The following is a 27875-nucleotide window of genomic DNA, read 5'->3' on the forward strand; positions in this document are numbered from 1 at the left end:
GCTGACTATATCGTCTGGCTGTTTATTATTTTTTGTTGAGTGCTACAAGGGGAAAAAGTTGGGAAAAGGAACAGGGTTTGGGGTTTAGTTGGAATTAGAACCATCCTGGGACACGTAGGCCCTGTTGGAACAGCTTTGCAAGCAGGAAAACTCTTTTCTCTGTCATCATGGCCCACACTGAGGAATTTATCGCTTCAATTGACTAGATTTACCATCAACACTGTGTAGGCATCTACATAAAAAGGGTAAAAATGTCACTTTATGTCATAGCAAACTTTGCAGAACTGAAAAATAAAGTACAAAAGGAAGGACAAAATGCAGTTTTTGTCTGTAACCGAAAGGATTTACATGTTCAGTGTAAGTGGACCTGTACCTCTGTCTTCTGTTGCTAAAGTCATGCAATTCCCCTGAGAATCACTGTGATCCATCCTGAACGAATATTGTCTGCTGGCTTTATTCTGCCATGCATTGAGCTGCCTCCAGCGGTTTATTTTCTAACCCCACAGTTTCTGACACTTGATCTCTAATGCTGACATGAAACTTCCTCCCTTTGATGTATGTTTTGAACCAGTTTAAGACACTGTCAGACAGACCAACCAACTTCTCAAGATGATTGATCAGGATGTCACGGTCAATCGTATCAAAGGCTGTGCTCAGGTCCAACAGGATCAGAACTGAGACATTATTGTCATCAGAGTTTAGTTGGAGGTCGCTGATTATTTTACTAATTGCCGTGATGTGCTGTGATGTGATGTGATGTGATGTGCTCCAAAGACTAAAATTCCTCCAGGATGTGTTCTTTCAGAAAGGATTTTATTTACACTGAAACTATCTTTTCAAGTATCTTACTAAGAAATGGAAGGTTGGATATTGGCCTTTAGCTGGTCAATGCATTGATGTTGAGGTTGGGTTTCTTCAGTAATGGTTTTGCAAAAGATGTTTTGAAGGCATCCGGGAAAATGCCTGTTTGAAGTGATGTGTTTATAATGTCGAGGACATGACTTGAAATGCTGTTGAATACCTGCTTGAAAAACGCTGTCGGTATCGGGTCAATACAGGAAGTAGAGGAATTACACCCAGTGACAGTCTTGGAGGCGAATTTTTCCATGGTTGCATTTATGTTGCAACATTTTTGGAGTTCATCTGTGTTAACATCAGCAGCAACACATAAGCAAACACGGATGTAAAGCAGGAACATTTCTGTAGTAAACCAACATAAAATATGTGTTAAGTGCAATAATTTTTACTTAAATGTCACTAACTTGACAAACACATACAGTGTTTTCCCCGAGGCAGACAGCATCGGAATGTAGTAGGCTATGATTTTATAACTGTATATTTGATCACCTAACTTTACCAATATCAGTAAGGTCAGGTTTTGTAAAGCCATGAGTATTTATCTTCTCACAGAAAAGATTAATCAAAGCCTGTGCTTGTCGTGGAGGGGGGTGGGCAGATTTGAACTGGTAGCTTGAGGAGCAGAGCTGCTAACATTGGCATACTTGCTTCTTTAGATATAAATGTAGAGTCCGCTTAAAAAAGACTGCTATTTTGGTCTGATTTTGAGCAGTTTGGGGTCCAATGATAACTTAACTTTGGACTTTTATTGTGCTTTTTTATAAAAACAGACAGCGCACAGCAGAGCAGAGAAACAGCACAGAACTTAGTGCAACCTTCAGTGATAGAAAAATGCATGAATGACTCTGACAATGAGCTGAAATGAAACCAGTTTACAGGCACTAAGTAAATGAATAGTGGTAACTGGACATGACCCCAGTTCTATGAATACATTCATATTTTGTTTCTTTAAGCGGCGGTAAGGGGTCCTGTTGTGAGACAATAATAGGGAAACACAGATATATCAGCAGCGATATGACAGCTACCTCTAACAGACACAATATAGGTAGGTCGGTAGGTAGGTCGGTAGGTAGGTAGGTATTTACTTTATTAATCCCTGAGGGGAAATTTCATATACACTTAGACTTCCTTTGCAGACAGAATTAATTTTAATTGAATCCACAGAGACATAGACACAATTTGTTTTTTTTTATACAAAACTCTTTGCCTCATCTTAGTGAGTGTTTTTTTTAGGCTCCCTCTGATGACAGCAATATTTTCCGCAGAAAAACCCGATCGGATAGGTACAATCACATTTTGTGAAGCTGGAGTTTTTTTTCCTGAAAATAATTAGTCATGTTTTCATTTTTGAATTACCTGCATTGCAAGCAAAAACACAGAACAATACTCCCCTCCACCCACCTGTCTTTGTTTTTATAATATTCACTTTTATCAATATTTACAATGTACAGTGTGTTCTCGAACACTTCACACAGAATAACATGTATTCCGTCCTTGATTAAAAGGTCAATGAAGGAAATCCTTCCTGGCTCCAGTTCTTTTTCTTGAATGAACTGAACTTTAATTGTTGAATTGTTGGGTTTCTCTGTATAATATTGTAAAGTTCTGCTGTAAGGACTTTAAGTGCCATGAAATAACCTGTGTTGTGATTTGGCACTATATAAATAAAATTGAATTGAATTGAATTGAATTTCTGATTTCTTAAAACAAAATAATAAAAGTGTTTCCCTGTGGCACGATATGCCTCATGAAATATGAGCCCTCATCAAAACTGTAGGAGGAAAAAAAGGCCTTCCTCCATTGTTAATGTCCTGCTCTATTCAACACTAAATGTTTGTCACAAATTATGTTTTTAAATGCAAAACTTTTTTCTTTAAAAACCCTCCTGGCATTTGAAAATGAATTTCCTTGTCTGTACATAATGCATATTGTGTGAAAAAAACCATCCTTCTAATGAATAGACTTTAAAAAAAAAAAAATGTGCAGCTGCATGAACAATGACTGGAGCAGTGCAATGATGATCAGGAGCAACTTTCTCTTCACTAAAACTCCAAAAATAACACATTTTCATCCAGTCTTTCTTCTTTCATCTGCATGAAGGCAAATCAAGAATTTAAATTTAGTCTTGGAGAAATCCAGGTGTAATGGATATAGTATGTATTTATAATTACATATATACACTTAAATATTTTCACCCATATTTCTCCATTGTCCATATACATTCAAAGCCTGTTTGAAAATGCAAAAAGAGTGTTGGAATATAAAAGGAGAGGAAAGGCATGAAAATAAATGGATTTACTGATGTAAAATCTGTGATATATTATTATTTTATTGTTTGGCTTTGGCTATGTAAAACCAGAATAATTTTAACACTTATCGCAGTCTTTCTGAAGATGAAAGCATCCATCTTCTGCGAGGTCGCCTCAGCATGGCAAACATGGACTCTTAGCGTTGCATGATAAGATTCAGTGGTCTCCAGAGGATTGCTCAGTTCTGTTCACAAACAAGATGTCAAGAGTCCACATTCCCTTACATTAAACCAAAATTGAAAATAAACACAAGTTTGACACTGAGAGGTCATCGAGTACCACAAATAAGTGCCCAGTGACACAAGACAAGCGCGTCTCACAACGGCAGCAGGTCAGATGGAAAGATGCGAGCAGGGTTGGTGATGAAATGGGAGTCCTCCATATGCACACACACACACACACACACACACACACACACATGCACACAAGCACACTCACTGAACAGGATTAGAGTTTCTCTTGAATTTATTTAATCATTCACTTATTGTCTGAAGTCAATAAGTGTTTTTACCTAAAGTTCCCAAAAACAATAAATATTAATCTGCAGCTGGGCAGGTTAAACCAATATTTCCTGTGATGTTTTGCAGCACTGAAGATCATGATCCCTGTGAGTAACTTCCGCACTCTCTTCCCACTCAGGCTGTCTTGTTGGCGCCTGGTAAACAATGATCTGAAACAACGATAGGCTCAATCAGTGCAGAGTTTTCTGCATGAGAAAGTCAAACAGGGAAGTCAGATGTTAGTTTCCTCTCCCTCCAGAGGATATGAGCTGTACTGCACCCGCTCTTCCAGACACATGTCCTCTGTCGTAGTGCCGGCGCGGCCGATGGCGCCTCGGTGTGGCTGAAACGAGAACTGAAAGGTGTGTCTGCTCTTCTTGGGTTTGCGTTTCCCCATCCCGTTGCTGTAGGAAACAACTAGCTGGCGGTTCTCCTCGGGTGCAGCGGAGCAGGACGGCCCTCTGCCAGCTTTGTTGAGGCGCGGCGAGTCACTGCTGGGCTCGCTGCCGTTGTTGTCATGGAGATCTGGCAGATTGCCGGTGGTGATGCTGCCGCTCTTTACATGCGGCGTGTGGCTGTGGGTGTGGCGGTACTCCTCGTCAATGTCCTTACCCAGTTTCCACCTTTTCCACTTTTTTAGCATCTCCGACTGCACCTGAGGGAGAATGGGATAGCAGACACAGAGCAGATAGTGTATGATGGGATAGCAGAGAAAATGAGGAGATAGCGGTAACAAAGATTATATAAGACACACAGAGTACTTCATCAGATGGACGTCTCTTGCCAAAGACTGCATTTAAAAGTTTAAACATTAGCAGATGGAAGCTGCTGCGTTCGTCCTTCTTTGTAGACAAAAGAATGGACTTAGACTTAGACTTTATTAATCCCACAGTGGGAAACACAAAAAGGTGCACACAATAAGAAAACATTTACAAATACGTATATAAAAAAAAGATAGATAAAAATAATTATTTGAGAAAAAAATAAGAGCAATGAATAAATACACAAACTACATACACAAAAACAAATAAAATAAAATAAATAAATACAGCCTGGGATGAATGGAAAGAGTCAGGTGCTATGAAATGAAATACAGTGCAACATTATTCTAAGGTGTTGGAGTAGTCTGACAGCCGTCGAAACAAGCGATCTGCAGGTGGCGCTCTTTCCTGCTCTGAGGGTGCAGCAGTCTGAAGGAGTTGCTTTAAGCTCCTACAGTCTCATGGAGGATGAGAGATGGTGTCCATGATCCTGCTCTCCCCCACCTCCTCTATGGAGTGCAGAGGACTGTCCAGGACAGAGCTGACCTTTGACCTCCTGGTCCTCTCTGTTCCTGCACAGCTCCAGCAGACCGTTGCATACAAGATGGCTGACACCACCACAGAGTCGTAGAACATCCTCAGCAGAGTCCTGCAGACTCTGAAGAACCTCAGTCTTCTCAGCAGATGGAGGCGACTCTGGTCCTTCTTGAAGACAACATCCGTGTTGTCCGACCGGTCCAGTTTATTGTCGAGGTGAACACCCAGGAATTTATAAGTGTCCACAATGTCCATGTCCGATCTCTGGATGTTCACCGATGGAGTTGGTGTTGCATTTCTGATACGCGTCCAACGATGATTGTATCATCAGAGAACTTCTGGATGTGGCAGCAGTCAGGGTTGTATCTGAAGGGGGAGGTGTTCAGGGAGAACAGGAAGGGGGCCCCCCGTGCTGCAGACCGCCACATCAGACACACAGTCGTCTGACTGCGGTACGTTGGTGAGGTAGTCGGTGGTCCATGCAGTCAGGCGGCTGTCCACTCCTGGTCCCTCCACCTCCCTCCTGCTCCCTCCAGCTCCCTCCAACTTCCCCCCCCAGCAGCGATGGCTGAAAAGTGTTGAATGCGATGGAGAAGTCAATGAACATGAAACACGACCCTCAGCGTGCTGTCAGTGATCTCCAGGTGAGAGAGGGATCTGTGTAACAGGTAGATCACCGCGTCCTCCACACCAACGCTGCTCTGGAGACAAACTGCAGGAGGTCCAGCAAAGTGATCACCAGGGGATCCAGTTAAGTGATCACCGGGGGATCCAGTGAAGTGATCACCAGGGGATCCAGTGAAGTGCTCACCAGGGGTCTGAGGGAGCCGAGAATGATCCTCTCCATCGTCTTCATCACGCGGGAGGTTAAGGCTACAGGTCTGAAGTGATTTAGCTCCTTGGGGTGTTCAGTCTTTGGGACTGGAACTACACAGGAGGTTCTCCAGAGGACCGGGACTCTCTCCAGGCTGAGGGGGTTCTCCAGAGGACCGGGACTCTCCAGACTGATGCTCGGGTTGAAAATGTGCAAAGGCACCTCACAGAGCTGATCTGCACAGTCCCTGAGCAGCCTGGAGCTGATGCCATCTGGGCCTGTAGCCTTCCTCACCCTAACCCTCCTCAGTTCCTTCCTCACCTGATCAGACGTGATGTGAAGAGAGGAGGGGTGGCTCCTCTTGATCCTGATGGGAGGAGGTATTTGACACCTGGCTAGGAGTGGAGGGATGGAGGTAAAAGGTGTGAGGAGGGTGCCTTTGATGTCACATGGGGAGAGGAGGGGGACTGCCAGAGAGGTTGGGACGTTGCCTCCACTGTGCTCTGGAGGATGAGGGAAGGAGGGGGTGTAGAATCAAACCTGTTTTTCAACAGGTTTAGTTCGTTAGCGTGGTCTCCATGTTCTGGGCCCCTCCCACCACCGCTGCTGAGGCCCGTGATGGTTCTGAGCCCTCTCCAGACCTCACGTGCGTTGTTCTGTTGGACAACGCACGTGAGGTCAGTGGAACTTGAACAAATATGGGGCTTTTAGACATATAAAAGAACAGGAAAACTGATGATGAATAATGTATCTTCTCTACAAAGCGAAAGGATGTAACTGCAGAAATGACACAGATCAAATTAAAGTGGTGCTCGACATGAAAGTAAATCTGTCTCACCTCTTTATTTACAAAGCAGTACAGGATGGCAACCAGCAGGCCCTGAAATGAATGAAGGACATTTAGTGTAATGCTTTGCTAAAATATGATTTTTTTTTTATTATTATCATTATCAGTAAACACACAGATATCACCTTTGACTTTGTGCATAAAGCTTTGTCCTTGTCTAATAGACCAAGAAGTAAAACTGACCAAAATGTATAATTAAATGAATAAATTAAATTCAACTAACAATAAAATAAAATACTAAAAAATTACTATTTACTCAGTTGAGGTTCATCCTCCTTCCTGAGTTTTAATCACTGAAAAGTATCTACTCTTTAGATTTGTACCAAGCTTAATTTGCTTCAAAATAAAACACTGAATGTAACCCACACTGATTTTTAGGTAGATCAAGGGAGACAACGCAGCGTCACGAGCTACACCACTAAAGAATCTCATTTTGTTGATTTTTGCTCACTGCTTTTGAGGAGCTTTATTTATTTGACTCGTTAACCAGACCGACTCCGAAGAAAGACGTTTCTTTTAAGTCTGTGAGGAATCTCCGGTGAGTGGCGAATGCATGTTACTAACAGTTAGTCGTTTGCTGTAGAGCTACAAAGGAGGACAGTTGTAACACAGTTGTTTAGTTGGGCTAAAGATATCTATCAGGAGAGAAGGAAAAAAAAACAGCCCACTAACTGTGAAAGTTTAAATAATTACTGTTAGGTATAAGTGATAGATTCCACTGAGTCGCGAGTAGATGTTTAACTATGCTGTGTGTGAAATATGTTGGTATGTTAATATTGACCATAGTGAATAGTATTATATATATGTGTGTAATACTATATTGTGTACTGGTCATTTACTGTTACACCAACGATAGAGTTTAGAAATTACAGTACTGACATCATATTCAATTTTGCTGTATGCAGACTGTTTTTTGTATAGATCTCTGATGGATACAGCGATCCCCAGAAACATCCGCAGAGCACTGGAACTGAGTGACCCTGCGATCCTTGATCGTCTTTACCATGGCTGGAGCTGCATTTGGGCTTCTTGGATTGTCCTGTCGGGGCTACGACGAGCAAAGGATTCAGATAAGAGTTTTAGGGTGAGAGCCTACAGACATACACCAGCCGGCTAGTAAACTGAAAGACAATAGACTGAAATTGACTGACTGTGGGAGAAATACTGGTGTTGGGTTTATTACTTGAATTTGTATTTTTTCTTTTATGCTGTTCCCTTGATTTTCTGTGCGTCTGTTAATAACTATAATACATTGCAGTTCAGTTCCATGTTTCTTTCACTCCCAGAGCGACCTTAAGAGAGTCCAAACTTAACAGAAAATCTAATGTGTTACATGAACATCACAATAAAATGTATTGGATGCAAGCGGCAACCAATTGTGACGTCACCGGTTGGTTTGTGAACAGTCGTTCTGAAGCCTCCAGTTCTGAATTTGTCCGTCACCATCTTGCTAGTTCGGAGAAGTTTGGAACAGGAAGCGACCATATTTGGGTGAGCTGGGGGAGGAGCAAGCAGTAGATCTGACTGGATACTACGTCCCGCCCAACGATAGCCGTAACCTGACTGCACCACAGGCCTGTCAATCAAACAGACACACCCCCAGAAACAGGTCTTTTTGAATCTTCTTTTCTGATGAATGAGGGATTATTTTCAGATGGACCTCCAGAAAACTAATAAGAAGGAGTGACTTTAGCTAACAACACTGAGATAACTGATGGACACATTTTATTCACTTTGGATTTGATGAGAGAAGTTGAATGGGAGTCTATGGAGCCGGAGGCTTTTTGGAGCCGAACTCTAGTGGCACTCGGTAGTATTGCATCTTAAGACACTTCTGCATCGACCTCATTTTTATTAGAGACAGACTCTACATCCACTTTTATATGTAGTCAATGATTGAATGGTTTGTTAATGTGTACTGTAACTACAATTGTTTTATTCTGGCTACATAAAATTGGCAGCACGGCAAGTCTTGCTTTTACATATAAATATTAATCATCCTATTTATATATGTCCATTTGCAAAGTAGTTTAATCCAGTGTGACACTTTTTTTTAAATCAATTTTATGAAACATTAGGATAGAATGACATTTAACTCTGTACATTGGTTACTTGGTAGAGGTCTTTGTCTTTGTTGTAAAATATGGGAAACAGATTTACCAAAATGAAAATTTATGTCAAGTGCTTTCCTGAGACAAAACTGGACTAAAAACTAAAAAGAAACAACAGGCTTAAAAATGAACTTGTATTCCTCAGATAATTAAAGAAAAATAACATATAGAGAGAAAATCCAGAAAAGCACATCACATTCAAATATTTGTGGACAGAAATGTGAATAAGTGAGAGTTAAGGTTCACATAGAGTTGAGCTCAGACCTGGAAGGAGTTGAACAAGAGGTCACAGAAGAGCCGAATGAGGCGCAGCATGGAGCCTTTAGGGACAGACTCATCGATGACGAAGGTAAAGAGGATGGCGTGAATCCCAAGCAGGGGGATAAGAGTCAGAGTGGACTTCGCCAGTCTTTAGGTGGAGGAAAAGGGAAACAGAGAAGAAATTTAGAGCCTACAAGAAATCATGAAAAGGTCAGCCACTACTCTTCGTTACGACGTCTCAGTGGGTAGCGGTAGTCTACAGACCTTTTGGTCCAACACACACTGGTCATCAACACCATCAACTGGTGTGCAAGAACTTTTTAATTTTATCACAAAAAACTAATTGTACAAAAATAAAGCCAGAGGAAAATAAAAGATTTAAAAAAAAAAAAAAGCTAAATCAATATTCTTATATGAACATTTTCAGCAAAAAAAAAGTCTTGAAACCCGACTACCGAACAAATACTCATATCAATTTTTATTTTACTTCTTCCAGAAACAGGATAGTTTTTCTCACCTGAACTTGTAGTCGGTGTATCTCATCTGGTGAGCTCTGAGTTTAGACATCAGGATTTTGATTATTCGGATAAATATGAAGAAGTTAATCTGAAACAAGAAGAGAAGCCATAAAATACAAACTATGTATGTACCGTGTCGTGTCTGAGAGAGACAAAAACATTCACTAAAACATCCATAGCTGGACAGTTCTTTTGTGTGTGGGATTTGACATGCCAACACACACAGTCAAGTTTTCATTGATTGACATGTTTTTTCTAAAAACTAAGATAACCTGAACAAAACTGAACTCGTACCCCAACAATGAGTCAATCAACAAAAAAGTGATTTATGTTAGGATTTGTTTTATGCCCCAAAAATGTGACAGTGTAAACAGATTTATATCCCCACAACATACAGTAAGTATAACAAGGACACACATACACACACATACTGTACACACACACACACACACACACACACACACACACACACACACACACACACACACACACACACACACACACACACTGTGATGTAGTGCAGGACCCTGTCTGATGCTAGAGAACAATCATTTTTACAGCACTCATGCTGTTCGAGCTCCAAGTTTGGTAAAGTGTGTATGTTGTCTTGCCAGATGTGTTTTCTTGAATGTGTGTGTCTGAGTGCACGCAAACACGGTTTCTTGAGGTGTGAATGTGTGTGTCAACAACATAGTTGAGCTGCAGGATTGTGTAACACAATTGGTGATGTTTCCAAAGAGCCCAGTCATGTGTGACTTGAGACCATCCAGGAAATGTATGGACATTTCTAAATATTTCCGTGTGTGCGCACACGTACACTTTTGCATGAGGTCACAAAGGTTCTTAATGTGCACTTATGTTCCTAAGTGTGTCCATCCATAATGTTGTTTGTGTCTATGGGAACAAGAGGCAGGAAACGCATAAGAGGAATTTCTCAACTGATGTGTGTGTGTGTGTGTCTGTGTAAATGCAACATGGATAAGGAGGGGCACTAGGTTGTGAGCTGGCTAGCCCTGAGTTTACAATTATGACCCAAGCTAGTTCGCCCTGTAACACCGTCGATCGATTCTGTGCTGAAATCTCCGACCAGCCCAACATCAGGATCAGAGCCAACCACGAGCAGGGAGAGCGGCGTTGCGGAATGTGGGTTTTAAAAAAAAAAAAAAAGACATCAAACTTATGATGAATTCATCAATTTCGCAAGTCACAGCTGTTTTGGTTCCATATGTCGGTGCATATAAACACCACACTGTATTAGATCACATCTCATGTGAACAGTTGATCCGCTTTTGAACGCAGCTACAGTTTGTGAATGTTGAACTTGAATTGCCTTCATCACATAGATCACGAGATCAAGAGAGAGACAGGCAGTCTTACCAGATAAGCAAACAGTATGGGAGAACGGATGATCCACCAATTTCCCATGTTAATATTCCTCTCCCAGCACCTACAAACACACACACACACACACACACACACACACATTTTACACTGTAACTTGTTGTCATTGTGACTTTGCTCAAAGAGATTAAACGGGTTCATACATTTCAAAATGAGTAGCTTGAGGAAATCAAAAGGAAAGGCCGTTCAAAAAGTACAGCCAACTGTCTCCTTAGAGTTCACAGATAAAAGCTGCAACATTTAAACTGTCCTTCATTTGATGTGAAAATTATATGAACTTGATCAAACTTACTCTTCATTCTCGTACAGATATTTCACTGTGATCCATGGCAACACGAATATGAGAGGTGCACCTGAGAATGGCAGAGGTCATGGATTATCAAAGCGCACACCAAACTATTGTTTATTTTTTAATCCTTTTATCATTATGACATTTTTTTATTACATCATCACCCTTCATAAAACATGAAACACTTTTTCTTATCATCATAAATTTAAAACTGTAATTGTGTCCAGACAAATATTTCTGTTCTCGTCTTGCCCACTGAAGAGATGAACGCTCTTCTTTGAATGTTCTCACTGCTGCCAGACCACGATGACTCACTAACATCCGTTAGACAATAATGCGACATAGGCTGTGAGTTGTTTCTCCACTTGGTGAGGATTTTCATAATTAATGGAGAAAAAGCTCAAGATAATTATACAATTTAGTTGTTATCTCAGAATAGCAGCGTAAAAACGTCTCTGTTTATTTAAAGATAAAATTCTGGGCTCATGAATGTTTTCAGTATTTCTTCTGAGGATTTATACATGAAACAAATTAGTAGCGGCGAGATTCCTTTTTGGCTTTTTTCATAACAATATTTTACACATAACTTTTAGATATTTATATTCAAAAGATATTTTCTTTCAGCGCCTTATGAGTTAGATATCTCACAGACTAGTCTAGTAAAGGGAAACTCTACTGATTTTTACACATGAAAGTCTGTTTACAGGTCGTTGGGAGTAGTTTTGTATAGCAAAAAAATAAAGAAAATATATATAAAGTCTTTCAGGTGAAGCTGTAGTAATGTAGGCAGCAGGTTTTGAAGACGTAATAAAATGCAGAGTTTGATCATATTCCGCTCTTGTGCAGTGAATTTACAGAAGTTAAAGAACTGTCATCCCATCCCTTCCCATTTTAGGGTTATATTAATGCATTATTTCAAAATTCTATACAATAACACCTGATTCTTCTCTCCTTTTTGGCCTCATCGTTTCTCTACCTACAATAATCTCTGTGATTACTTCTCTCCTCACCCTGCGTTGTTATCACTGCCTGTCATCCAACCCCTGCCCACTAGATGCTTTTGTAGATTGGGATTCACCTGACTCATCCTTCCAACTATCACCTGCCTACACAGCCATGTATTTGCTCTGAAGTCAGGTTACAGACCTGTTAACCATTTCTGTTCCTCAGTAACTTCCTGTTTCTCTTGTCTATTGTTTGACTCTGACTATTTATTCATTAATGTTATAGCTTCTCTGTGGTCCATGTATGTCTCGCAATACGAGCAGTCTTGGAACTTTTTTATCTACTTCGTACACCCATCAGTCCACTGGGTGACTAACGTGTAAGTGTCCCATTTTGCATTGCCTCGGCATAAAAGGTAGAGTACCTCAGATTTAGGCACCATCATAATTTGTGTTGAAATAAGCAATTTTACACAAGTAACATTATGCACCTCATGTAAGTTACTTAACGTACATTAGGCAAGTTAAATATGTTAGGTTATGTATTAAAGAAATCCATGTTGTCTTTAACTTTTTCACAGACTAAAAAACTGGTCTCCCGAGTGAACGCTCTGTATTTGTTTCATCCAACTGTCACCGACCTTGTCCCTACGGAGACTTTATCACTCTTTACACTTCATCACATGACTTCTGTCACATGACCTCCTTCTTCGACCCTAATCACACATATGTGTACTTTTTACACCTAGGAGAGACAAAACGTGACTCTGACACGGTATCCTCTACTGGACTGACGTGTGTATTTCACGGTTTGACATGGTATCAGGCTAAAAGGTCAGACTACAGTTTACTGTTTTTAGCACATTGACCAATGTTTGTCTGTCAGAAAACAGCCGAAATGCAACTTTGTGTATATTCCTGTAATGACCACAAAACAGTTAGTTACTTCATGACTTTCACTCGCTGTGAAACAGTTTTGGTTCTTACCCCAGCCGATGGCCAGGTAAATGTAGAAGTACTTCCTCTCGCTGAACACGGTGATGACTAGAAGGCTATGCAGGTAGATGCCTTCCACCAGCAGCCAGTAGTTGTTGGCCATTACGCTGTACTGCATCATCACCATGGCACCGCGACACCACGTCACAGCCTGACAAACAACACAAGACAAAAATAAGCAATGGGCTCCGTTACTTACACAGTGAAAATGTCGTAAATGTTGCTTTCCAACCGCATTCAGCTGAATTTATTCAGACTGAAGCACAATATTGATATGTCTAGACACACCCAATCCATCAAGTTATCCTGTTAATGCACGCTCATTATATGGTGTATGAAAATAACTATAAAGTGATAATTTTTTTTCTGCAACACTGCAACTAGAGCAGCACTTTGAAAAACATTAGCAATGAATCGTTTTCTTATGATGTGTCACTGTCATTCACAAAGCTGCACATTCACACACTAATAGCAGATTGATTTGTTCTGACCGGTATGTTGACCCAGGCTTGTGTCCAGGCGTCACCGCTGCTCCTCGGGTCTAGTGTGAGGGTCAGTAGGGTGTCTTTAACCAGAATGGACACGGCTCTCAGGATGAAAGAGGCAAACAGGTTCATGTGGATGTTGTTCCTCATACAGTGGAGCTTCCTAATGCAGAGGCGACAATGTGTGATGTCTTTTTACCTGTATGTGTCTGATTCACTATTCAGTCCTCATGCAGCAAAAGACCAAAATTATGTTTTTGAATCCTTTGCCTTATAATTTTCTTGCTTTCCAATTTTGGGCTTTGCATTTATTGTACGTCATTCTCCTCTTCCTTCCTTTTTTACATCATGCATCTCTCTTCCCTCCTTCTTGTTTTACTTTGTGTCCTTTTACTGCCTTTTTTTTTAGTACCTTTTGATTCATATGAAACTGCCGTAGCCATTACTGTGTTTTTTGTTCTTATTTCTCTTTTCACCTCCTTCTTTTTCCCCTTATTTTCTCTTGTTTTTTCTTTTTTCATTCATTCTTCCCCCTAAATATATTCCTGAATTTAATTTTTATTTATTTCTTTGTTCAGACGTCAATCTATTCACACCATCATACTAACAGAAAAGGTTTATTTACCTGTACAATAATAACAGGCTAAGTCATCACACCTAACAACAGAATAGTTAATTTCCCAAAACAATATATTTGAGAGTATCAGTGACAGGCATACTGGACCTGTCGTCATGGTAACACTAATGAACACGTGGGTACTGTTGTCAAATGGACACAATCTGGTTAGGGTTAGGAAGAGTTCATGATATTTGTAAAAATAGGTAAATTTACTTACATAAGTTATGTTGCATAAATAGAAGTTATGTTATGTATGTGAGGAAAGGGAAATAATAACACTAATTAAAGAAAAGTCGGCGTCAATACTTGTATTTGTTCCAGCCACCCCTGACATCCTTTCTACACACACTTTGTCACTCTTCATACAACTTCTTCTGATGTCCTCCCTTACTGCCACTACAGGTTGCAATAAATGTAAATATGGTTCATATTAAACCTGCAGAATCATTTCAAAAACACTGTTGACGCGTGCTTACGTCATTGGCTCTGCTATCTTCTTTGATGCTACTTTTGTGGCTTTAAATAAAGTAAATAAATTCTCTACAAAGCATCATAACTCCATTTGTAACAACACTTGTAAGGACAAGAGCCCCACAATTGAATTATTTTATCCAACTTCAGTTAGCATAGGGCTACGGCAGAAGCCCGGCTGGCGTATCTCTGGTGCTCATGGTCCTCCCAGTGCGCACTAGCTAGCGTGGGAAGGTTTTTAGAAGTCTGTATACTGTGAAATACAAGGAGATTAATCTGGTGGTGATAGAGGCTTCATCAGCATCGTGCAAAATAGTTTTGTAAGGCTTGAATATAACAGATGTTTATTTTACCTAAAACTCTCCCACAAGGTTTAAGCTGCTCACATACACAATGTTTTAGGGAGGATGATCTGATCCAGCTATCCCCCCTTTCCATCCTTTGCTGTATTATCCTTCCTCTTTCCTTTCATGTATTGATTTATTCCTTTCATTTTATCATTCCTTTTTACCTGAAGATGATGAGAATTCCCAGGGCCAGAAGCAGAGCTCCCAGTGACAGAGAGTAGCCCACTGTATACATGATCCGTAACTGACTGAGAATGCGGCCATACTGCTGCTGCAGAGCCAACAGAGGGACACAGTCAGATACTTCCATGCATTCATACAGAACACACAAAAACACACACTTTAGATTATATTCAGCACAAAAGATGTCAAGAAAATGGCCTCGGCTTCTTGAACAGATGGGAGGATTTTTACATGCAGTCATTTCAGATCGTGTCAAGTTAAAGAGTCACAGAAGTGCCCAACCATCCGCCACTACAAGCAGCTTCGAACATGGCAACAGTTCATTCACAAGGCAGACAGACACACACAGTTTTAGACACAGATAGGCCGTACTGTATACACACACCTCACCAGGGTCGTCCTCACATTCGCTGGTATTCTTTTTCGCCCATTTACCATCTCCATTGCAGACTCTGTAGACCAGACTTCTCTGAACTGTTCACACAGAGATTCATAAATTAGACTGTTAGATGGTACTTAATGACCATCACAATAAAAAAAATTAGATTAGAAATAAAAGTTCAAAATTGCAAGTAAAATAAAAAATGTGATGGTTAAACCTTATTCAACTCTTTAACATGACTTCTGAGCTCCATCGTGACATTGTTTAATTTACACCTGTATCAGGTTCCCTGTCTGACCCTGGTGTGTCTCCCTCTATTTTGTCCCCAATCACCTCTCCTCATGTGTGCTGTCATTCCCTTGTCTGTTTGTTATTGTGTCCCCATGTGTTCTGTGTCCTCCTCTCCCCGCCTCCTGTCACCTCCCATGGCCACACCCCTCACAGGTCTGAACAGCTGCCACCACTCCCACTGATCACCACCTGCAGGTTGCTCATTTCACTGATCACCTCCCTGGACTATATCAACCCGGTTCCTGCAGTCATTAGTTGTCGGTCCATACTGCCAGTGAGAGTTTATCATCCACTACCTGTCACCAGTCCTACCAGCCGTCGGCTCCTAGTACCAGTACCTGTTCCCGTTCTGTGCTGGTGACATGTTGTGGACCTCACTCATTCCATCCTGCCTGCTACCCTGTCATGCCAGTATCCAGTCTGCTGCCATCTGGTGTCGGGCCTTGGGAAACCACGCCAGTGGCTCCAGCCTGCTGCCTGCCTTCCTGTCAGCCTTACTGCCGTATCTACGGTCCTGTCTACAGCCAAAGACATTGCCCAGACCAGAGCTGTGTGTGTGTTTGCACCAGCTGGCTCTGCCCACTCTGGTGAGAAGTCGGTGGAGTTTCCCTCCTGACTGTTTTTGAACTTTGACCTGAGTCTGTGTCTGCGTTTGGGTCCATTCCAACCACCTCACAACAACCTGGAGCTTTTACTGCATGGCTTTTTGAACACAGGCCTACCCCAAATTTATAGATTCCTCATTTTCATATGGACATATGACAGTCACTTGCTATGCCACTCAAAAGTGTTCAGCATCAGTTCATCACACACACTAGAGAAAAAGACACTCCTGCCAGGCTACCAGCCTGCAGACGATAAAAGAGAAGGGATCCCCTTCACACCGATTGAGAGCCTCTAAACCACATGGAGAGAACAAGAACACCAAAATAATAAAAGAGCCACACAGAAAGAGCTGAAGATCTCTCCAAACTGGGTCCTCCATGCTATGAACTAACACTGGTAAGTGTCTGAAACACAAGCTGGCAAACCAAAGGCAATGGGCTCCAAAAGCTACGCATGACAGGCTCACTGTTCCCGGAGACACAGTGTGAAGCCTTGACACCAATCTCAGGTTGTTATTACACCCAATTACTGTAATGACTGAAATGGCAGCACAATCTTTTCAATACTTCATTCTTTCAATTGATTGCATGTTTCTTCCATCTCGCTGAAAGACGAGGACACATGATCAACTATGTTGCCTCTGCAAAGCATTTTCCATTTAGAAATTTGACTCATTGTGTCACTGTGGATGAGCGCTACATCCCTGTGATTCTCTAACAAACTGATGTCAGCACTTCAGTTCTGACAAGTGGCACAAGGCCTGCCTAAATAGTTGAAAAAAAACACCATCTCTTGTGATGGAGAAAAGCTTTTAACTTGAAAGAAGAAAAACAAATTTGGCCAACAGCTCTTGAATTTTTTTTTTTTTTTACATGTTTCTGAAAATTCATTCTTGCTATAAGGCTCCCAATGAGTCCAGGAACTTTTGAAAAGAATCTCCTAAAAATGTACCTGTAATCTGGTAAACCACATACATGCGCAGTACGCAGACACTGACCTTTACGGTGCCATGGCAGGAACCATGGGCAGGATACATTGACAGTGGTTCCTGGGAGTCCATCAGGCCAGCAGGCGTATAAATCAAAGGTCCTGTTACACACCAGCCCTGTTGTGGAGAGCAGATCCATCATGTCAGAGCAGGAGACTCTCAGTAGAGGAGACTTGGTTTATTCACCTGCACACATCTCGTTCAGGCATGCTGGGAGGGGAGCTAACCTGTGGCAGGTGGCGTGGTGTTGAGGTAGTCCAGGCACTGGTTCCTGTAGCTGCTCCACTGCTCCTTCACGAGCTCCAGAGAGTTGGAAGAGGAGACCTGCAGGAAGAGGGAACTTCCTGATCCTTAATGGAACATTTTTGCAAGGCCACCACAGCCTTTTCCCTTTAGCAATCTTTTGCTTTGAATTGGAATATTGTTAGTACTGAATTGAGAGCATGGTGGGATGGAGACACGTCTCTGTGTGTGTGGGGGGGGGGAAGCCAGACATGCTGGGAGTCGTACCTTTGTGCCACTGCAGAGCATAAGGAAGGCCAAGAGGAGACACACCTGGGACATCCCACTGATGCTGGAAGGATGGGGGTTGGTGGGGACCAAAACACAGAGGAGGCCCAACACATGAGGCAGTCTCGGCCCTATCTTACCCTGAAGCCTACACACACAAAGCAGAGAAGCTTGATATGTGTAGTTATGTGTGTGTGCGTTGGGGGTTGTACTACTATAGGAAGAGAGATGAAGTGAATTAAGGAAAGTGCCAAGAATTAATCAATCAACATAAAACTGCAAGCAACAATTAGTGATTCAGATAAAGCTTCTGTTTCACACTCACAACAAACATGTGCTTAAACACATATCTCAGCTGTCAGATAAAAACATGTAGCTACAATAAAAACAGAAACAAAACAAGTATGCACCGAATGAGTAGGATAGAGTCTTGTACATATGTCACAAAAGCAAAGTATTTTTTTATCTCACTCAAGGAGGTTATGTTTTTTTGTGTGCCTATTATCGGGATAGGTAGGTAGGTAGGTAGGTATTTACTTTATTAATCCCCGAGGGGAAATTTTTTCGCTACAGCAGCATACAGAAGCAATAAGATAATAATAGAAATAATAGAATAAAATAATAGAATAGAATAATAGAAAAGCAATAAAATAGCAGTAAATAGCAGTAAAAAAATATAAAATATAAAATGCACAGTATATACAGTACATTATATATCTATATATATATATTATATACAAACAAACCAAGAAACACAGTCAACAGTGTTATTGTACTGTGATGGATTTTGCCAGAGGTGAGTTATTGTACAGTCTTATTGCAGTGGGCAGGAATGATCTCCTGTATCTGTCCTTGTGACAGCAGAGCTGGAGGAATCTTTGAGAGAAAGTGCTCCGCTGTCCCTGCAGCAGGTGGTGGAGAGGGTGGTCAGGATTATCCAATATGGATAATAGTTTGTTCAGCGTCCTCCTCTCCACCACCTTTTCCAGGCTGTCCAGTTTGTAGCCGATGATGGAGCCGGCCTTCTTAACCAGTTTGTTAAGTCTGTTGGTGTCTCCTGCTCCAATGCTGCTCCCCCAGCAGACCCCAGCGAAGTACAATGCACTGGCCACAACAGATGGTAGAACATCTCCAACATCTCGCTGCACACATTGAAGGATCGAAGTTTCCTCAAGAAAAAGAGTCGACTCATCACCTTCTTGTAGACAGCATTGATGTTGGTCTTCCAGTTCAGTCTGTTGTCGATGGAGACACCCACGTACTTGTACTTCTCCACCATGTCCACCTCCTCTCCCAGAACTCTCAGCGGTTGTGGAGCCGTCGTTTTCCTCCTGAAGTCGACCACCATCTCTCTGGTCTTGGCTACGTTCAGGAGCAGGTGATTCCTTCCCGCCCACTCCACAAAGTCCTCCACTACTTCTCTGTACTCATCCTCCCGTCCATCCCTTATACATCCGTCCACTGCAGAGTCATCAGAGAACTTCTGCAGATGGCAGGACTCTGAGTTGTTCTGGAAGTCAGTGGTGTAGAAGGTGAACAGGAAGGGAGACAGAACAGTTCCCTGAGGAGCTCCAATACCACTGACCACACTGTGAGCACACTGCCCAGACAGACAAACTGTGGTCTGCCTGTCAGGTAGTCAGTGATCCAGGAGACGGTGGACGCGTCCACCCCCACCACCCGCAGCTTCTCACTCAGTAGCAGTGGTAATGGAAAAGCTTACAGCCTTATTATCTTAAGTTTGTGGAAGGGTGATCCAATAAAGGCCAATGCAGAAATACAATTGGCCTTATTTTAACAATCTAAGTGCACAGTTTAAGGCACATGCTGCATGTGAATTTCATGTCCAAATCCACTTTTGCTAGATTAACACCAGATAATCAGAATGCTAAGTAAGGTGCATGGTTCAAAGGGGTTATGCTTCACACCCTAACTTGATTTAAGAACACATTTTGTTGGTCACTAGCACAATTGATTTCAGCTACTTCACTATGGCAGTGCACCTGCCCACACCTTGTTTTCATACACCCATGGGTGCATCAGATTGATTTATCTCCTTTTTAAACAACATAGGCACTGGATGGGAAAATTACGACTGTGTCAGTCCTAAACTAGTGCGCCACTTTTTACCAGGTGTAACATAGTGCCTGATGGTTCCATATCACAATCAACATTCATAGGTACCATTAATGCTCTGGGATACATATGAACTAGCAAGTAATCGCTATGAGAACTCGGGGACGGTGGTGTCATAGGGTAGAACCAGAACTGGTACAGTTGTAACACCAACCCAATTTGAATTGTATCCGGACATGTATAATTGTTTTGGTTTCAGATTTACTTATCACACAAAAAATAACCGGCAGAGGTCTGGTCCTTCTATTTTCTATGTTTCTGAAAACATGGAGCTCAGCAAATGATTGTAAAATGTTCTTGGACAGCAGCGGGAACTGGGTATGATTCAAGCATAGAGCCCTCACAGTTTCCCTCATGTCTAGAATTATGAATCTGTAATTATATTTAGTCTTTTGTATGATATACCACATGAAATCTGTTGGTTACTGTGTTGATTTTCAGATGTGGTGTCAGCTGACCATCTTCACCCCCGCAGTTGGAGAACAAAACGAAATCTGAAACGTTTCTGCAAAAAACACCTTGACCATGGAAACATTTTTGGCTAAAACGTTTCAAATTCCATTCTATTCTAGTCTCTTTCCTTCTTTTGAAGTGCATCTTCAGGCCATGTGTGTGATTGTGACTGGGTTTGCCTCCGTGGTGTAGAATTGCTATATCAGACAGAGATCTAAGTGGAACATCAACAGCCTGTCATTGTATCACAGAACACAGATTAACACATTCATTTTTTAAAAGGACTACACAACAATACAGCAATCTGATGCTGTGTTTTCCTCCTGAAACAGACCTCTTATCTTGTGGTGTTACAGTAATAATCTTTCTCTTTTTGACCGCATACTGCTCTTATCAACTGAGCAGCAACAGGCAGTGCACACAGTTAACAAACTCCTGCAGGGCAGATTTTTACATGAACTGCATGTTTGGTAAACAGAGAGATTAAACCACATGCAGTTTATGGTTAAATATGAATTTGAATCAGAGGATGGTTCCTTATCAAAACAGCTTTGGACTCAGGTAACCGAAGACAGCATATAATGGATCCAAAAAAGAGTTCTCTCCGCCAATTGTCTTGTTTGTTTGTTTTTTCATTTTAGTTACAATAATTAGTCTGGTGATATTGATAAATTCTACTGTTAGAAAAATACCATAAAAAGACCAAAACCAACAGTAAATTGACCCTCCAAAGCCTGATATTGTATGTGTCCTTTAGAGCTCTGTTGTTTGTGTGCATAGCTGAGCCACACTATTGCACCAGCTCACATTGGGCGGCGCGGTGGTGCAGTGGTTAGCATTGTCGCCTCACAGCAAAAAGGTTCTGGGTTCGAATCAGGTCCTGGGCCTTTCTGTGCGGAGTTTGCATGTTCTCCCTGTGCTTGCGTGGGTTCTCTCCGGGTTCTCCGGCTTCCTCCCATTATCCAAAAACATGCACCTCAGGTCAGGTTACCTGGCGCCGCGCTAGTGACAGCCTGCTGCAGCAGCTCCCCCCCTGAGAGCCCCCCTGCTGTAGTGAAGAAATTTCCCCTCGGGGATTAATAAAGTGTATCAAATCAAATTGTGATTTCCAGTCAAAGTTGCTTGATTTCGCAACGGCAATTTTTGGGGGTAAAATTAGTAAGAAATGCAAATTAAAGAAAGAGTCATCTGTAATCACTTCCTATTATAATGAGCACTTCACATCAAAGAAATAGCTGGATATATTTTAGTTGTATAACTTTTTTTATTTTCTACTTAAGTCAGACTCAAAGTATAAAAAACAAATCCTGCAACATGAAAGTGACAGATTTACAAAATGTCAATGTAGAATACATCTACCTTACATACATCTTCGGTAAGAGTAAATGCTTTGAATGCTTTTTAAATGATCAAGTCAATACATAAACACACCAAAATGAAGTTCTACCTCTCCCAACTGTAAGGCTGTATATAACTCATGTAATTTAACACATACTGTAAGATTAGATGGAAGCAGGTAATTGTGATGATTAGTAGCCTAATTCTCATGATGATTCCTCATTTCCCATAAACCCCATCACTTCCTATTCTGTCAACGGGCATGTTGTTTGTTATGATAATGTAAGGAGAGGTTGAAGAGCCTTTCGGAAGGTTTACTTTGTGCTCCAGTTCCTTCAGAATATTTACTATTAAATACTTTTACGTCAACGAAATTGTGGGAATTTTTCAAAACTGCAATCTCCTGCAGAGATTAGTTTAATTTGCATTAAGTATTGGACTGGATTATGATGAACACGGGCCCTGGAATTAATTCTGAGTCAATACAATTTACACCGTGCCTTAATTACTCAATAGACCGCCAAACATGTATTAATCCACAGCTGAAAATAGTTGTTAATAAAGGATCTGCAACAGAGAAAACCCTGTTTTTTTAAATTAATGAAGCTTTTTTTCTTTTTAAAGTGACCCTAGAAATATTGTCACATAACTTTAAAACTGTAATAGTAGAAACCAATGTGTTTAAGAAGATTACTAAAGATGGAATTCAAAGTCAGAAAGTATTTAGAGGCAAAGAAAACCAGGTTGGTTTTGTTTTTTCCACGGATTTATTGACAACAAAAAATATATATAATCGGTCTCATCCTTTAAGCCTTTCCTGAGGAAATGAGCTGTTGTTACAAAGATCTATTTATGTGGAAGAGTTCTCTTCCTCTGCAGGATTTCTAGTTCTCTGGATACAGAATATCAACTGTGAAATATCACAGCTGTATGCAACAGTTGTGACACCCCGGGCCAGATTACATATTTTGTTGATTTTTGAAGTGAGAAGAAGTGTGTGTTTGCACACATAAACGAAATGAGCCTTTTTTCAAATGCACAGTTACTTTTTATTCCATGGATCTAAAAACATGAAAACTTAATAGTTGCATGTGTGCTAGTACCAAGTCAGTATCCAGATTTGTACACAGCCAAGAGGTTTTCCCGTGATTTTTGATTTTTTTTTTTTTTTCTGCTGGTGTTCTTTGCACATCACTTCTTGTTCTGAGACATTTTAGGCTTTTTTGCACACACAACACATTTAAAATCTACTGACAGACACCCACAGATTACCAGTGTTGTTCAGGCGACATTGAGGGCCACACCGATGGCTTCAGCTTGTCTTTCTTGATGTAGCTCATGGTGGATTTTGATGTCTGTTTTGGATCATTGTTCTTTTAGCAGCCAGCCTCTTGCCAGTTTCCTGATTGAATGCAGGATATTGCATCCACTATTTGCTGATATTTTGTTCTTCATTGTATCTGTGCAATATTTCTTATCTCACTAGCTGCCACACAATCCCATATTTGTGCAAATAACTTTATTTCGACATGTTGAATGAAACATTAATGCAAACTGGTTTGTATATTCAGTCATAGTAGTACATTTTGAACTGTTGTTTAGTGAAAATATCTCAGTACCTTTAGGACAAAACTCCCTTCTACTATACAGCCTTATGAATACAACAGTCCATTTTATGCCTTTTAAATTTTTGACCCAACACTAATTCTGGGGTTGTAATTTCATCTCGTAACCTCATACACAGTCACATAGAGGTTTACTTGATTTTCACGGGCAACAGGGCACTGTTGTTCCTTGTCATTCATGGCGTGCTCTGCCTGGAGCAGATGACGATGTAAAGAAATTCAAGATGAGCTGATGTATGTTCACTGGATGCTATTTGTTTAAAGTATTTGTGACATGCAGGTGACACACGTGCACTAGCTCAACTTAGGCATGATCATGGCTAAGTCGTGGCTTTGTGCCTGACGTTATGCAACTACTTTTCCTATGGTGACAATAAATATATATTTTCATTGCTTTAATATAATAAAGTCAACAATATAATCCTGCTGTTTTGGAGGAGTGTTCTGGATTACTCATCTAAAGTGTTATTGCCAGATTTAAGTCACAATAGGTTCCTGCCAGTGTTTCAGAATAAAAGCTTTGTTTAGGAAATGAAAGGTTGTTATCTACGGAGATTTTAATTTAAAAGAGATACAGGAAGTGTTGTGATTGTATTAACAGTATAAAGCAGTAACTTTAAAAGGTCAAATGGGAACGGAAACATTATGTCTCTTTCATACTTATTTTTCATTCTTTCAACGTGTTGTTTGTGCTTCATTTTCTGTCGCAGTCTGTATCAATGTGTCAGAAGTGAGACTTTTCCTCCTTCCTCTCCTCCTACACATTTCCATCTAAGTACACATTATGTATGCTTGCCTTGGGTGGGGGGGGGGGGACACAAAGCAGGAAGAGAGGCTAAAGGAAATTGAGTGAGGGTGTGTGGTAGAAAATCATTTAAAAATCTAAAGCAAAAAAAAAGGCAGACTTTGACTTCAAATGATCAAATGACCAATAATGATGTCCATCAGGAAAACAGACTGCTTCCTATTATCATTAAGGTCACGCTGTGCATTCGTATTTGTCCCCCAGAATTATTGAGTAATTGCATTAGCCACTTCAAGCACCTCCCAATTAAGTTGTTTAAATTAATAAGCGTTCCCTATGGGACGAGGAGCAGCCAATTAGGCGGAATATGGAGAGAACGTAGGTGGGAACAGAGACAGGAGTGCAGTGGCTGTAATGGAGATAAGCAGAGCTCTAATTATGTTGTTTCTGCCTTCGCCGCTCTGCCACACATGATAACTGACAGCCAACTCTCAAGCTCCAGTATAATTTCTTTACATGACTTCTTCCCTCTTTATTTCAGTTTGTTCCTTTGTTTGTGATTTCTTTATTGCTTTCTTTCTGTCTGTTGATTTTAAACTATTATTTGGAAGCAATTAAATTGGAAAAGGGTCAGTTTAACCAAATTAGTTATAGAAACCCAATTTTTGTAAGTTATATTTATTGTTTCATTTAATTTTTCTTTTTATAGGAGAGAGGACAGTAATGTTTGTAGTTTAACCTCAGAAGCAAAGAGTTTCAGACGCATGTATTTTGTTCATCATTAAAACATTTAACATCATTAAACCAGGTAAACCATGTAGCCATTTTAGTGTCTACGTTCTGTCTCAGAAATGTCTTTATGCACTGCATACATCGGAGGGGATTTGAGTTTAGTTTGAGCTGCACAAAACATTTAAATATTACAAAAAGGTTCAACAAAAGTGTGTCCTTGCAGTCACTGTTTCCCTGCTTCACTGGGTAAGCCACAACTCACTGTGAACTCACTGAGATTTTTTCTGCTAAAGAAGAGGTCCCTATGAAAGCCATTAGTGCAGCGTATCAGGGACATTGTTTCTGGAAAGAAGCACGGCTGTTGAATTTTGGAACAATTTCTTGAAGATTTGAGCTCCAAAACCATGTCTCCATTTGTTTTAGTGTGCCAGCAGAAATTTAGAAAATGTACAAAATAATGAGCAAATAACACTTTACTGTGAGCATGTGTAGACACCATTATTGTTTTGTGAAATATATGTAGGGTTGAATTGTCCAGTCAGTACTCACTCATACACACTAGAGAAGCCATGGACAAAAGAATAAGGACCTTGAAGGCCAACCATAGCTCTCTTTCTAGGTTGCTGTTCAGGTGAACAGGTTTGTTTAGCTAAAATCAATCAAAGAAACAGGTATGTGTGTGAGTTTGTGTGTGCATCCATCTAAGTGTGTGAGCATCGTAATAAATACACAATCTCGAATCATACCTCTGTGCAATCTCATGTCTAAATGACAAAGATTCGCTGCATTTTTTATCGGACATCAGCTGCATCAAAACAATGGCAACATCAATGAGAGCAGAAGAAACCGTCAGCAAGAAAATGAACCCAGTGCGAAGTAGTGCGAGACATCGTCAAAAAGAAAAATCACAGAAAAATATTTGTTCAAAGGTTGAGTAAGTGAGAGAAGCAAATAATCTGGAATTGTTTTTATGTTAAATGTCAGATTTATGGAGCTGCTGCATTTCAGTGAAAAACAGCAAGAGCGCTCCCTTTCCATTGTCCAAAGTTGTGTTGGTAATACATCAGGCAGCATCATATATGTTGTTACACTTTCTTCTGTACCAGCTAAATGAGTGAAAAAAATGTTATAGTGAAAAAATTATGAGAAACGTGATCTCATTTTAAAGCGAGAGTCGTGATTGTTATTTTATCCAGAATCGTGCAGCCCTAGCCAGCGTCTTGCGATTCACTGAGGTGTGTAATGGAGGTGATCCAGAATCGGCTCCCTCTGCAGATGTTACGCTTCACAAACAAACCAAAACGTATTTTTCTTTTTATCTCCCACTGTATCCTTCCTGTCAACCGAGGCTCTCCTTGTCCCCCACTCTTCTACTTTACAACCCTCCAAACATTTAGAAGCAAACTGGCTCGTCAAAAAATGCCTTCTGCCAAAGCTTTTAGAAAATCCTGCCCTCTTCCTAGTTATTCCTTTTGCCTTCTCGAGGGAGCATTCTTGACCATCTCGTTTCCTGTCTGATTTGGCTCATGTGGGAGGTCAGTGTTCTGGTAAACACACAGAGGATCTGACAGGAACAAGCTTCAGTCTTCTGCATGCACCTCAGTCTGGACAGTTAGCTGATAGTGTGCACACTCTTGTCTGCTATAGATATGTAGTCTACAGTTCTTTACTCTGCAGATATATTAGCTACTACTACTTTAACACCACGCTAAAGAATGATGTCACCTGTACTGTTTTTTATGTCAGCCTAGAACATCCCATAGTGTCTATCAATTAAGAGGACAAAAGGTTCTCGCCCTTTGTTGCATGTAGAAAACACAGCAGTCTCCTCTTCTTCAGAGTTCACATAATAGAAGAGTGGAAATTGCTTGGCTCTCAGAACTGTTATGTTCAAATCATCCCCACTGCCACTGAGGACACATCTGGGTTGGAAAGAATTCTGGGTACCGCTGAGCCACTGGCAGATGGTCCGAGCAGCTTTCAGCTGATCGCTACATTCAGAGTAAGGTGGTACATTCTATCAAATAAGAAATCAGATGGAAGTGTCCAGCTGTGGTTGTGGATGAACCCGGCGGTTTCCACTGCATCGTAAAAGTTGTGTGTGAAAGAAACATGACAGAAAGAGATAGTGGAGGGGGAAAGCACATGGGAACAAGGCAAGGCCAGTGCATACCATTCTCAGTGTCCTGTGGAGAATGCCAAGAGACAGACCCTAAATCCTCAGGCATGTTCTGCAGGCTTCTTCCACACATTCCTGCTAGCTATATATTCTACTTCAGCATTACATCGCTCCCACACACACCTTGTTTCACATGGAAGAGACAGACAGACAGCTAGATAGACCGATGGACGGACGGAGGGAGGGAGGGACCAACCGACAGACGGACGGACGGATGGATGGACGGACGGACGGACGGACGGAGGGAGAGACCGACCGACCGACCAACCGATAGATAGATAGATAGATAGATAGATAGATAGATAGATAGATAGATAGATAGATAGATAGATAGATAGATAGATAGATAGATAGATAGATAGATAGATAGATAGATAGATAGATAGATAGATAGATAGATAGATACTTTATGTACTTTGTTACATACTTATATACGTACTTAAATATGTACTTAGGTATTTATTCACATACTTATGCTGTGTTCCGAATGGCGTACTTACATACTAACACTCACTATTTTAGATGAATAAGTGCATTCACATGGTCAAATACAGAAACATGCGGTGCAAAACGGTCCTAAAAATACGTGTGAAATGTTGGACACTTTCCACCCTAAACTGTCACCATCTTGGCTACATA

General features: G+C 40.9%; 1 protein-coding gene across 2 annotated transcripts in view; it reads right to left on the reverse strand.

Annotated features, from left to right (window-relative positions):
• Positions 1-1719: 1719 nt before the first annotated feature.
• gcgrb (glucagon receptor b) overlaps positions 1720-27875 on the reverse strand; it is a 49380-nt gene continuing 23224 nt past the window's right edge. The window contains exons 2-14 of one of the 2 annotated variants that reach the window (XM_069139784.1): positions 18029-18176; positions 17746-17842; positions 17528-17635; positions 15637-15725; positions 15233-15339; positions 13638-13794; positions 13138-13297; positions 11210-11270; positions 10894-10963; positions 9516-9604; positions 9002-9146; positions 6618-6659; positions 1720-4322 (exon numbers count right to left, since the gene is read on the reverse strand). In XM_069139784.1, the coding sequence (XP_068995885.1) occupies positions 3900-4322; positions 6618-6659; positions 9002-9146; positions 9516-9604; positions 10894-10963; positions 11210-11270; positions 13138-13297; positions 13638-13794; positions 15233-15339; positions 15637-15725; positions 17528-17635; positions 17746-17842; positions 18029-18082 (1602 nt within the window). In that variant the 5' untranslated portion in view covers positions 18083-18176 and the 3' untranslated portion in view covers positions 1720-3899. Of the gene's footprint in view, positions 4323-6617; positions 6660-9001; positions 9147-9515; positions 9605-10893; positions 10964-11209; positions 11271-13137; positions 13298-13637; positions 13795-15232; positions 15340-15636; positions 15726-17527; positions 17636-17745; positions 17843-18028; positions 18653-27875 lie in introns of those variants that run through there. The other variant, XM_069139786.1, reaches the window with a different exon arrangement.

This window comes from Embiotoca jacksoni, unplaced genomic scaffold, assembly GCF_022577435.1.
Source record: "Embiotoca jacksoni isolate LCO1_2020_lvr unplaced genomic scaffold, fEmbJac1.0.p SCAF_85, whole genome shotgun sequence".
In the NCBI taxonomy this organism is placed as follows: Eukaryota; Metazoa; Chordata; class Actinopteri; family Embiotocidae; genus Embiotoca; species Embiotoca jacksoni.